Source organism: Citrus sinensis, chromosome 7, assembly GCF_022201045.2.
Source record: "Citrus sinensis cultivar Valencia sweet orange chromosome 7, DVS_A1.0, whole genome shotgun sequence".
Taxonomy (NCBI): Eukaryota; Viridiplantae; Streptophyta; class Magnoliopsida; order Sapindales; family Rutaceae; genus Citrus; species Citrus sinensis.
This window is the reverse complement of record NC_068562.1, coordinates 17429717-17443491: the sequence shown is the minus strand read 5'-3', so window position 1 is coordinate 17443491 and position 13775 is coordinate 17429717. Positions and strand designations below refer to the sequence as shown.

General features: G+C 31.4%; 1 protein-coding gene across 1 annotated transcript in view; it reads left to right on the top strand.

Annotated features, from left to right (window-relative positions):
• The first annotated feature begins 1912 nt into the window (after positions 1 to 1912).
• The window catches only part of LOC102611469 (LRR receptor-like serine/threonine-protein kinase FLS2), a 145306-nt gene continuing 133443 nt past the window's right edge, over positions 1913 to 13775 (top strand). Inside the window, exons 1-6 of the mRNA XM_052431602.1 lie at positions 1913 to 2641; positions 2848 to 2991; positions 3273 to 3491; positions 4624 to 4767; positions 5049 to 5267; positions 7519 to 7737. Coding sequence (XP_052287562.1) covers positions 1942 to 2641; positions 2848 to 2991; positions 3273 to 3491; positions 4624 to 4767; positions 5049 to 5267; positions 7519 to 7737 — 1645 coding nt within the window. The 5' untranslated portion in view covers positions 1913 to 1941. The remainder of the gene's footprint in view (positions 2642 to 2847; positions 2992 to 3272; positions 3492 to 4623; positions 4768 to 5048; positions 5268 to 7518; positions 7738 to 13775) is intronic.

Here is a 13775-nt window from a genome sequence, read left to right as displayed (position 1 = left end):
TTATGATTTTTTATCAAGTAAATGCTTGTTTAGTTTTTGTATTTTGATTTAAATACTCATTTAATTCTTATATTTTAAAAAGTACTTCAATATACTATTATTATTAAATATATTATATTATTATCTTTACTTTTTCTTTACCTTTATAATGGTACCCTATCAACAATATTCTCAATATTAATTAATTTATCTAAAAAAATATAATTGCAAGTTAACTAATTATTAATTACCAAATTAATCAATAAATATCAGTATGAAAGAAATAATATTTTTTGTACTTTAACTAGAATCTGACAAATAACTATTTTTAAATAAATTAATATCAACTAACTGAAAGTAATATTTAGTATCATTACAATAATCTTACTAATAATTGTATACAAAAATTTAATTTATCAAATTAATTCTAAAAGTAAAATAATAACATAAAATTTTCTTTAATTTTTATTTTTTAGGCTAATTTGATGAATTAAATTTTTTCATTAATATCTCCAAGATTGTTATTGTAAGGTATTACCATTAAAACTAAAATATTAAAGGCTGGAACCTAATATATTTAATAAGAGAAGTATTTTGAAGTATTTTTCAATATATAAAAATTAAATAAACTCCTAAATTAAAATATAAGAACTAAACCATATAAACAAAGCTCTTGCCATTGAACAACTTTTTCATTAAATCCGATGGCTGAATCCCAAAAGTTGAAGGTTTTGATTGGATCCACATAATAAGAAGAGAGTAAAATATCTAGTGATTCGGAGTGAACCTGAAGGAGTGACTTAATGCAACGCGTTCCCCGAAAATTATATTACACATCTGACAAATTAATCTGTATTTATGAATTAACTATTATGTTTTGAAAATTTTCGCAAATAAAAGTAATATAAACATTATTATTATTTTTTTTTTTGAAAACGAGTTTTCTTTCTTTTGCTCTTGCATTTGCTCTGTATTTCATCATCGTTCAATCTCAATCTCTTGCAAGTTTATTATTAGTTACGAAATTCTGTAGGATTGCATGCACATGACGCCTTTGTAAACATTTATTTTTTCCGGAGAAAATTTTAAAAATTTAGTTCTGTCATCATCCCTAATAAAAGTGAAATGAAAATAGTGCTAATTGTAACCCATAAAGCACACATAATTAACAGGCCACTAACTTCTTCTTCTTAAAAGAGAATTATATATTGCTCAAAGAGAATTTCCATATTAGCCAATCATAGGTGATAACAATTTCCAATTTCCACATGAGATATTCATAATTTGGAGGGAAAAAAAACCAATTCAAGTTAAAGATCAGAAATGAGTGTCCCTCACAAATACAATTGAAGCCACATATTTTTTCCTTTTTGGTTATATTTTTATTGGCACTTGTAAATCCTTAAATGATCATACCAATAGCAAAAACACTCAAACATCTATTGTTCCATTGAGAACTGTTAAATTCCTTCAATGAATATGAATACTTATATAAAAATAATAATCGGTTTCATTGTCTCTTCTTTCATTGACTTAGGCAATTTGTCGTCAACTTATGACGTCCTCATTGACCCGTGAAGAACTTTATTACCCAACGCCAATACTTTGATGAAAGTGACACCACCAGTTCGTAAATTATCTCAAATTCAGAAAAAAAAGCATATAGAAATATAATTTTTTTTTCTAGGAGCATTATATGTCCTGTTACTATATATGGAGAATAATTTTTCTTTTTTAATGAGTAGAACTATTTTGCGATAAATTAATAGGATGATTATAAAGGAAAACAAAACTTACTGCAATCATCCTGAGTGTGGACCTGAAGGACTGGCTTGACGCAGCGGGTCCACATAAAATTTTGCACCTTTCAACAAGTTATGAGCATAGTCTTTTCACTCCTCTATTTTCTTTCTTGCTGCTTCTTCGAAATTTCGGTTTCATTATATATACTTGGAAGCAGCTATGAGTGTTCTTGCATTATCAATCCAATTAAGCACACACTTACAATTTAAATATTCTAGTCTCATGGAAAGAATGCCTTCTGCCCGGATGATGAACAGATTTCTCTTACTCCATTGCTTGATTCTTTCCTTCATGATTGCATCAGCCAACACTACAAGTATTACCACAGACCAACAAGCCCTTCTTTCCCTGAAAGGTCATGTAACTGATGATCCAGCCAATTTCTTGGCTAGAAATTGGAACACAAGTAGCTCTATCTGTAATTGGACGGGCATCACTTGTGATATCCGTACTCATAGAGTCACAGCCTTGAATATATCTAGGTTAAATCTCACAGGCACTATCCCTTCTGAACTTGGGAATCTTTCGTCTCTTCAAACACTTGATCTCAGTTTTAATCGGTTTTCGGGTTCCATTCCCGCCTCTATCTTCAACACGTCTTCTTTACTTTCTATTAATTTTAGAAACAATACACTATTTGGCGAACTCCCACCAAATTTTTGCAATCGCCTTTCCAATTTGGAATCCCTATTTCTTAAAAGTAACATGTTTCATGGCAAGATACCATCCACTTTATCAAACTGCAAACAGCTGCGAAACATATCTTTATCGCTTAATGATTTTTCTGGGACCATACCAAAAGAAATTGGCAACGTGACAAAGCTTATCGGGTTATATTTTCGAGGGAACCAACTCCAAGGTATGATCAATGAGGTTAATTAATTGATGAAAATTAATAATGTCTCACTTTTATTAATCCTGTCAGCCTATAATTATTTAATTCTATTGAGTAAATTTTTTTATCTCTTTTCAGGCAAAAGCTTTTTTTATTTCATTTTTTTCTTCTTGAGCGCCGGTTAATAATAAGTTAAAATAGTTAACGTATATGTTACTCATGGATTTTAGGAGAAATTCCAGAGGAGCTCGGGAATCTTGCAGAATTAGAGGAGTTATGGCTACAAAATAATTTCTTAACTGGAACCATTCCTTCATCAATCTTCAATCTTTCTTCCCTATCGAATTTGGATTTTTCAGTTAATAACTTGACAGGTAGTCTTTGCTAATAATATGCATTTGTGACATCAACACAAAATATTTGACATGAAATCACTGTTTATCTTTATATAATTGGTGATGCCATCGCTAACAAATGATTTCTTAAGAGGCATCATTCCTTCTCAACTTGGGAATCCGTCTTCACTTCAAACACTTTGTCTTAGCTATAAATCCCTCTCCGGTCCAACCCCTTCCTCCATCTTGTGCAAGTTTTCTTAACAAGATAATATTCGTTTTGAATAATGAATATAATATATTATTTGGTGAACTCCCAGGTGAACTCCCGGCAAATATTTGCAACAACCTTCCTTTTCTGGAAATCCTCATTCTAGACGAAAACGACTTTGACGGCAAAATCCCATCGACTTTATCAAGGTGCAAACATCTACAAACATTATCTTTGTCGATCAATGACTTCTCGGGAGACATACCGAAAGAAATCGGCAATTCCACCAAGCTTAAGTATTTATATCTTGACCAAAACAGACTCCAAGGTATGTGTGATTTATATTCATGTCATTTTTCTAGTTATCACTCCTAGTATTTTACCTGGACCACGGTGCGCTTGTTCCTAGAATAGCAGGTGTTTATTTGCTTGAAAATCAATTTAGTTTAAGCATTTTAATTGGAAACCTTATAATAAATACTGACAGTAACTTTGAATAAGCAGAGAATTATAATAGACAAAGGGATTTGGATCCTCTCATATTCTAATCTTTCTTAAATTTTGTATAAGATAATGACACAAGTTGTTTATGCCTTTGTGAGTCTATGATTTAAATTATTTTAGACTTTCCTTATTAAAATTAAAACACATCGTTTCATTGCCTAATTAAAAATCTAAGGCTAACAATTCTAAGATTAAAGAACGTCTAACAAGCATGAACCTTCTATTTCTTTCACTTTGTTAGTTTTTCTCTTTCTCTTTTCTATTGCATTTTCTTTTATTTTGTGATCACTCGACAAATTTTGATAATCTATCAAGCAAATTAGATGTTTTTCTTTACTTTCTTTTTTTGTTCATTTTTTTAATTGCCTTTCTAGGGTCCAAAATCAGATGGAGAATTTGAATGATGGAACAATATCTATAAGTGTGAAAAGTAAAATTGTTTTCACAGATTGCAAATAGAAATTGTGTTCAATTGATATTGTCTACTTCATCTGTCAATAGTTATTGCAGAATACCAATGACAATAACACATCCAATTTTAATCTAATTCCATGACATAAATTCGTAAAAGAATTAAGAATTAATTTACAATGTTTCTTCTTTGCTCATGTTTATGGCAAAAGTTTGAAAGTTAGTGATATAATAAGTAGTAGAGAAGAAGAAGTCAGAAAAAAGCAACAATTTGTGATAATGGCGGTAAGTTCAGACGTTTAATTAGGCATGAAAGCGAGCGTTTTGATTTTGGAATGGAAAGTCTAAACTAGATTAAATCCTACCTTAGAGCATGTTTGGTTCTGCTTATCTCGTCGTTTGACAAAAACTTTATTTATTTATGTTTTCATAAATTGTTTTTTTATTTCTTTTCGGGCAATAACTTTTTTTAGTTCCTTTTTTTCTTCTTGAGTGCCGGTTAATAAGTTAAAATAGTTAACGCATATGTTACTCTTGGATTTTAGGAGAAATTCCAGAGGAGCTCGAGAATCTTGCAGATTTAGAGGAGTTATGGCTACAAAAAAATTTCTTAACTGGAACCATTCCTTCATCAATCTTCAATCTTTCTTCTCTATCGAATTTGGATTTTTCAGTTAATAACTTGACAGGTAGTCTTTGCTAATAATATGCATTGGTGACATCAACACAAAATATTTGACATGAAATCACTGTTTATCTTTATATAATTGGTGATGCCATCGCTAACAAATGATTTCTTAAGAGGCATCATTCCTTCTCAACTTGGGAATCCGTCTTCACTTCAAACACTTTGTCTTAGCTATAAATCCCTCTCCGGTCCAACCCCTTCCTCCATCTTGTGCAAGTTTTCTTAACAAGATAATATTCGTTTTGAATAATGAATATAATATATTATTTGGTGAACTCCCAGGTGAACTCCCGGCAAATATTTGCAACAACCTTCCTTTTCTGGAAATCCTCATTCTAGACGAAAACGACTTTGACGGCAAAATCCCATCGACTTTATCAAGGTGCAAACATCTACAAACATTATCTTTGTCGATCAATGACTTCTCGGGAGACATACCGAAAGAAATCGGCAATTCCACCAAGCTTAAGTATTTATATCTTGACCAAAACAGACTCCAAGGTATGTGTGATTTATATTCATGTCATTTTTCTAGTTATCACTCCTAGTCTTTTACCTGGACCACGGTGCGCTTGTTCCTAGAATAGCAGGTGTTTATTTGCTTGAAAATCAATTTTGTTTAAGCATTTTAATTGAAACCTTATAATAAATGTTGACAGTAACTTTGAATAAGCAGAGAATTATAATAGACAAAGGGATTTGGATCCTCTCATATTCTAATCTTTCTTAAATTTTGTATAAGATAATGACACAAGTTGTTTATGCCTTTGTGAGTCTATGATTTAAATTATTTTAGACTTTCCTTATTAAAATTAAAACACATCGTTTCATTGCCTAATGAAAAATCTAAGGCTAACAATTCTATGATTAAAGAACGTCTAACAAGCATGAACCTTCTATTTCTTTCACTTTGTTAGTTTTTCTCTTTCTCTTTTCTATTGCATTTTCTTTTATTTTGTGATCACTCGACAAATTTTGATAATCTATCAAGCAAATTAGATGTTTTTCTTTACTTTCTTTTTTTGTTCATTTTTTTAATTGCCTTTCTAGGGTCCAAAATCAGATGGAGAATTTGAATGATGGAACAATATCTATAAGTGTGAAAAGTAAAATTATTTTCACAGATTGCAAATAGAAATTGTGTTCAATTGATATTGTCTACTTCATCTGTCAATAGTTATTGCAGAATACCAATGACAATAACACATCCAATTTTAATCTAATTCCATGACATAAATTCGTAAAAGAATTAAGAATTAATTTACAATGTTTCTTCTTTGCTCATGTTTATGGCAAAAGTTTAAAAGTTAGTGATATAATAGGTAGTAGAGAAGAAGAAGTCAGAAAAAAGCAACAATTTGTGATAATGGCGGTAAGTTCAGACGTTTAATTAGGCATGAAAGCGAGCGTTTTGATTTTGGAATGGAAAGTCTAAACTAGATTAAATCCTACCTTAGAGCATGTTTGGTTCTGCTTATCTCGTCGTTTGACAAAAACTTTATTTATTTATGTTTTCATAAATTGTTTTTTTATTTCTTTTCGGGCAATAACTTTTTTTAGTTCCTTTTTTTCTTCTTGAGTGCCGGTAGGCTTGGCAAAATCCGGGTCCGGTCCGGGTTTTGGTGTTGCCCGGGACTGGACCGGATGAGATAAATGCAAACCCGGACCCGAGTTAAAACCCGGTTTTTCCGGGTGCGGTCCGGGCTTGAGCCCGGCACCTTCCGGGTCCGGGTTTTGATCCGGGCTTTTTAAACTCGCATGTGATAAATTTAATTTTTTTTTTCAATTTTTTTCTTCAATTTTTTTTTTCATTTCTATAACAATACAAATTTTTAAAAAGAAAATAATCAAATAAACTCATTCAATTTCAAATTTTAAAAAGAAAATAGTCAAATACAAATATATAACACATTAACAATACAAATTTTGCACAAATGATAAATAAAAATTATTTCAATCTACTTTTTAATACCTAAATTCATCCAATTTCTAACTTAAACTCATTCAATCTATATATAAAATAAATAAATTAAATTCAACAACACAATAATTACACAATAAATTTAAATAACATCCAATATATCATAAATTCATAATTATATATTTATATATAATATATTTATTTTTTTAAAATTTATTAAAAAACCGGGTCCGGTCCGGGTTCCGGGTTTTTTGTGTTGAACCCGGACCCGGGACCGGAAATGTCCGGGTTTTGCCCGGACTGGATTGGCCGGGTCCGGTCCGGGCGGGCTTTTTTGACACCCCTAAGTGGCAAGTGCCGGTTAATAAGTTAAAATAGTTAACGCATATGTTACTCTTGGATTTTAGGAGAAATTCCAGAGGAGCTCGAGAATCTTGCAGATTTAGAGGAGTTATGGCTACAAAAAATTTCTTAACTGGAACCATTCCTTCATCAATCTTCAATCTTTCTTCTCTATAGAATTTGGATTTGTCAGTTAATAACTTGACAGGTAGTCTTTGCTAATAATATGCATTTGTGACATCAACACAAAATATTTGACATGAAATCACTGTTTATCTTTATATAGTTGGTGATGCCATCGCTAACAAATGATTTCTTAAGAGGCATCATTCCTTCTCAACTTGGGAATACGTCTTCACTTCAAACACTTTGTCTTAGCTATAAATCCCTCTCCGGTCCAACCCCTTCCTCCATCTTGTGCAAGTTTTCTTAACAAGATAATATTCGTTTTGAATAATGAATATAATATATTATTTGGTGAACTCCCAGGTGAACTCCCGGTAAATATTTGCAACAACCTTCCTTTTCTGGAAATCCTCATTCTAGACGAAAACGACTTTGACGGCAAAATCCCATCGACTTTATCAAGGTGCAAACATCTACAAACATTATCTTTGTCGATCAATGACTTCTCGGGAGACATACCGAAAGAAATCGGCAATTCCACCAAGCTTAAGTATTTATATCTTGACCAAAACAGACTCCAAGGTATGTGTGATTTATATTCATGTCATTTTTCTAGTTATCACTCCTAGTATTTTACCTGGACCACGGTGCGCTTGTTCCTAGAACAGCAGGTGTTTATTTGCTTGAAAATCAATTTTGTTTAAGGATTTTAATTGGAAACCTTATAATAAATGCTGACAGTAACTTTGAATAAGCAGAAAATTATAATAGATAAAGGGATTGGATCCTCTCATATTCTAATCTTTCTTAAATTTTGTACAAGATCATGACACATGTTGTTTATGCCTTTCTGAGTCTATGATTTAAATTATTTTAGACTTTCCTTATTAAAATTAAAACACATCGTTTCATTGCCTAATGAAAAATCTAAGGCTAACAATTCTAAGATTAAAGAACGTCTAACAAGCATGAACCTTCTATTTCTTTCACTTTGTTAGTTTTTCTGTGTCTCTTTTCTATTGCATTTTCTTCTATTTTGTGATTAGTTAACAAATTTGATAATCTATTAAGCAGATTAGATCTTTTTCTTTTCTTCCTCTTTTTGGTCTTTTTTTAATTGTCTTTCTAGGGTAAAAAATCAGATGGAGAAATAGGAGATGGAATAATATCTATAAGTTTGAAAAGTTAAAGTAATTTCAGAGATTGCAAATAGAAATTGTGTTCAATTGATATTGTCTACTTCAACTGTCAATTGTTATTGCAGAATACTAATGACAGTAGCGCATCCAATTTTAATCTAATTCCATGATGTAAATTTGTAAAAGAATTAAGAATTAATTGGCAATGTTCTTCTTTGCTCATGTTTATACCAAAAGTTCAAAAGTTAGTGATGCAATAAGTAGTACGGAAGAAGTTAGAAACAAGCAACAGTTTGTGATAATGGCGGTTAGGATCAGACGTTTATTTAGGCATGAAAAAAAAGTGTTTTGATTTCAAAAAGGAGAGTCTAAACTCGATTAAATCCTAGCCTTAGAGCATGTTTGTTTCTGCTTATCTCGTCATTTGACAAAAACTTTATTTATTTTTTCATAAATTGTTTTTTTATCTCTTTTCCGGCAAAAAGTTTTTTTATTTCATTTTTTTCTTCTTGCTCGCTGGTTAATACATTAAAATAGTTTACGCATTTGTTACTCTTGGATTTTAGGAGAAATTCCGGTGGAGCTGGGGAATCTTGCAGAATTACAGAAGTTATGGCTAGATAATAATTCCTTAACTGGAACCATTCCTTCATCAATCTTCAATCTTTCTTCTCTGTCGAGTTTGGATTTGTCAGATAATAGCTTGACAGGTAACTTCCCTAACGACATGCATATGTGAAATCTTCCTCTTCTTCGTAATTTTACATCTCCCGTTATAAATTCTCTTATAGGGATATGTCATGTCATTTTCACTATTTAATATTATCTTGTTATTTGTTAGAAATCTATGAGATTATGCAAAATTTTATAAATTATGTTACAGCAGATGGTCTATTAATAAACAATTTCTTAAACGGTACCATCTATTTCATCTGCAACGGCTTGATCTCAGTGATAACCAATTCTCCGGTTCTTTCCCCTCTTTCAAATTCAAAATGTCTTCTTTACAAGTTCTTGATTTCAGTGTCAATAGACTATCTGCTGAACTCCCTGCAAATTTTTGCAACAGTATTCCTTTTTTGGAAGAGCTTTATTTGTCCAAAATTATATTTTATGGCGAAATACCCTCCGACCTAGGAAATTGCAGCTATTTGCGAATCTTACTTTTGTGGTTTAATGATTTCTCTAGAGCCATACCAAAGGAAAACAGTAACTTGACCAAGCTTGAAAAGTTAGATCTTTAGTTTAACAGACTCCAATGTGCTTCTTACTATAGTTCATGTTATATCCACTCGTGTAATATTTTACCTTAATCAATGATGCGCAATCTTATAAGTTACAATATCTTGAAGGTTAGTGTGATATTTTACCTTAATTTAGTGTTTGAGCATTTCAATTGAATAAATTGAGAACCGGTCCTCGGTGGTATTTCAGGTGATAGATATGAAAAATAGGCTAAAAAAGTTATTTTACTGAAATAATAGTTAAGAATAGAGAAGTACAGTACACATTATTATTAAGCCTATAATTAATATTATCATTCCCCAGCTTAGCCCTTTATTTTCCGCCACACATGTGATCTTTTAGTAAGATTTTCTATCATAAATTCTCGGAAGTATTAAGATATATATATATATATATATATATATATATATATATATCATATAATGAAGGATCAAATTAATTTTGGTTCCAAACAATCGCATTTAGTGTTTATCAAATATTTTAATATTGTACCTTAAAAACTAGAGCTACTTAACTTCAATACCAAATACGCCTTAAAACATACTAAAGCATTGATGGATGAGTGGAGCCAAAATTGAGTTTGTTTTTATGTATTGTTTATTCTCTGAAACAAATTTAAATATAGTTAGTTCAAAATACAATTAAGATACCACATGAAATCAATATTCTTCCACCATGATATCAGTTCATATATTCACTGTAGTAGCACATAGAAAAATAAAGTAAAAATTTAGTTTGAAAAAAATTCTGATGTTCATACAAATATTATATTACTAATTCAAATTTATATTAAAATGAGTAGTTTCTTTATTTTTTTATTTAATAATGGCGTGAATCCTGGTATTATTAATATTTATATTTAATTAATAAGAAAAAAATTTATTAATTTATTAACATTTTATCTATGTATAATAATTAATCTTAAACTCATATTTAATCATTTTAATTACTAATACTCATTTCATGATATAAAAGTGTATAATTTATTATTTAAAATAAATTTGAATTATTTTTTTTTAAAATACAGGTGAGATACCATATGAAATCGGTAATCTCCATAATCTGGAATGGATGGCGTTTAGTTTTAACAAATTAGTTGGTGTTGTCCCAACTGCAATCTTCAATGTGTCAACACTCAAATCACTTTATCTTCATAGTAACTCACTCTCGGGAAGACTTTTTTTTACGTAGACGTCCGACTTCCAAATCTTGAAGAACTTCTCTTGTGGGGTAATAATTTTAGTGGCACAATTCCTAGTTTCATCTTCAATGCTTCTAAGCTCTTCACACTAGGGTTGGAAGAAAACTCATTCTCGGGTTTTATTCCAAACACATTTGGCAGCTTAAGAAACCTTGAGTGGCTTAGTTTAAATGACAATTATTTGACATCTTCAACTCCAAAATTGAGCTTTCTATCCTCGTTGTCAAATTGTAAGTATTTGGAGTATTTTGGCTTCTATAATAATCCACTAGGTGGCATTCTTCCAAGGGCTATAGGCAATCTTTCTCAATCTATGGAAGACTTTCAGATGCACAATTGCAACATTAGTGGCAGCATTCCTGAAGAGATCAGCAACTTGACCAACTTGATAGCAATTTATTTAGGCCGAAACAAATTGAATGGATCAATTCCGATTGCTCTTGGCAAATTAAAAAAGCTTCAATTATTGAGTTTGGAAGATAATCAATTGGAAGGATCAATCCCAGATAATCTTTGTGGTTTAGCTGCTCTGTTTCAGTTGGACTTGGGCGGCAATAAGCTTTGTGGGTTCATCCCTGCATGCTCTGGCAATCTCACCAATCTAAGGAAGCTTTATTTGGGCTCCAATCAGTTAACTTCTATTCCTTCAACTTTATGGAACCTTAAAGATATCTTGCACCTTAACTTGTCTTCAAATTCTTTTACTGGTCCACTCCCATTAAAGATTGGAAATTTCAATGTTTTGATACAACTAGATTTGTCGATGAATAATTTTTCAGGTGTTATCCCAACAAAAATCGGAGGCCTAAAAGATCTACAATATCTCTTTTTAGAATATAATAGATTACAAGGTTCGATTCCTAATTCCATTGGTGATTTGATAAGCTTGAAATCCTTAAATTTATCCAATAATAATCTCTCTGGGACTATTCCTATATCTTTGGAGAAGCTGTTAGATCTCAAAGAAATAAATGTCTCTTTCAATAATCTGGAAGGAGAGATTCCTAGAGAGGGACCCTTTAGAAATTTCTCAGCTGAATCATTCAAGGGAAATGAATTATTGTGTGGTATGCCCAATCTACAAGTCCTATCATGCAGAACTAACCACACATCAGGGAAAAATGATCTTCTCATAGGGATTGTTTTGCCATTGAGTACTATATTTATGATGGTAGTGGTTTTGTTGATCTTAAAATATCGAAAGGGAGGGAAATCACAGCTGAATGATGCTAATATGTCATCAGTAGCAAATCAGAAAAGGTTTACATACCTAGAGCTTTTTCAAGCTACAAACGGATTTAGTGAAAACAATCTAATCGGCAGAGGAGGTTTTGGCTCTGTTTACAAGGCAAGAATTCATGATGGGATGGAGGCTGCAGTAAAGGTTTTTGACCTACAATATAGAGGAGCATTTAAGAGTTTTGACATTGAATGTGACATGATGAAACGTATTCGCCATCGAAACCTTATAAAAATCATTAGCAGTTGCTCAAATGATGATTTTAAAGCATTGGTATTAGAATACATGCCTCATGGAAGTCTGGAGAAGTGTTTGTATTCGAGCAACTACATTTTGGATATTTTTCAAAGATTGAACATAATGATAGATATTGCATCAGCTTTGGAATATCTACACTTTGGTTATTCAGTCCCAATAATTCACTGTGACTTAAAGCCCAGTAATGTATTGTTAGATGATAATATGGTTGCTCGTTTGAGTGATTTTGGCATGGCAAAGCCCTTACTCCAAGAAGATCAATCTTTGACTCAAACACAAACACTTGCCACCATAGGCTATATGGCACCAGGTTTGTTACATAATAATTTTTTTATTTCTTTAATACTTTCTCATATGTTATTTGTTTCGATCTTCATTTACACATAATATTATAAATTATATTATCTTACTATGTAATTGTTGCAATCCATAGAGTATGGAAGAGAAGGACGAGTATCCACAAATGGGGATGTTTACAGCTTTGGGATTATGTTAATGGAAACATTTACCCGGAAGAAACCCACAGATGAAGTTTTTTCTGGAGAAATGACATTAAAGCGTTGGGTTAATGACTTCCTACCCATTTCAGTTATGGAAGTTGTTGATACAAATTTGTTAAGTCAGGAGGACAAACATTTTACGACCAAAGAGCAATGTGTGTCATTTATCTTCAATTTGGCTATGAAGTGTACTGTAGAATCACCAGAGCAGAGAATGAATGCAAAACAAATTGTAACAAGACTCCTAAAAATCAGAGACTCAATGCTTAAAAATGTTAAGGGGTAGACGCATTTGACACTCAAATTGATTTTCCTTCACTGGTAACAAATTGTAATCCTTGCAATGAATAACTCTAATAATTTTGTGTGTGAGTATTATCTAACTTTAAATTCTTGCCAATGCTAGGTCTGCTTTCCTTGGTTGTTGTGCCCGCATGTGATCCTGCCTTCTCTCACTTTCAAATATTCATTCTAAATTAGCTATGATTCGGAAGGGAACAAATTTGACGCTTGGTTCGTTTGCTGCATCTTATTCAATTTCTAATATGATTTGTTACTGTGCAATTTAACTCCCTTTAATTTTCCATAGAAATTTCTGCCATTTGTTTAGGTTTAATTATATTTATATTTTTTCTATAGGCAAAATCTGGACTTTCATTTATATAATCAAGTCAGTGTGATTTAATTATTGTTCTTTTGCTTTATGTGTGGAAAATTATTAATATTTTGTAGGACTTAGAAGGATTGAAAGTTTCAGTGCATTTAGTTATATACCCATCAATTTATGCGTATATCACATTTTATGACAACCAAAACTAGTAGATTGAGAAATGGACCTTATTATATGTCAAATGACCTAAATATTTTGCTCAAAACTAGGGAAGCTATTTACAGTTCCTTTTAAAATGATATTCTTACTTGCACGTAAAATTAGAGAAGAACATATATTCCACAGAAATGTTTTCTAAAAAAATGAGATTGAAGCATTGGGTTAATGATTTGCGACCCATTTCAGTTATGAAAGTTATTGATGCAAA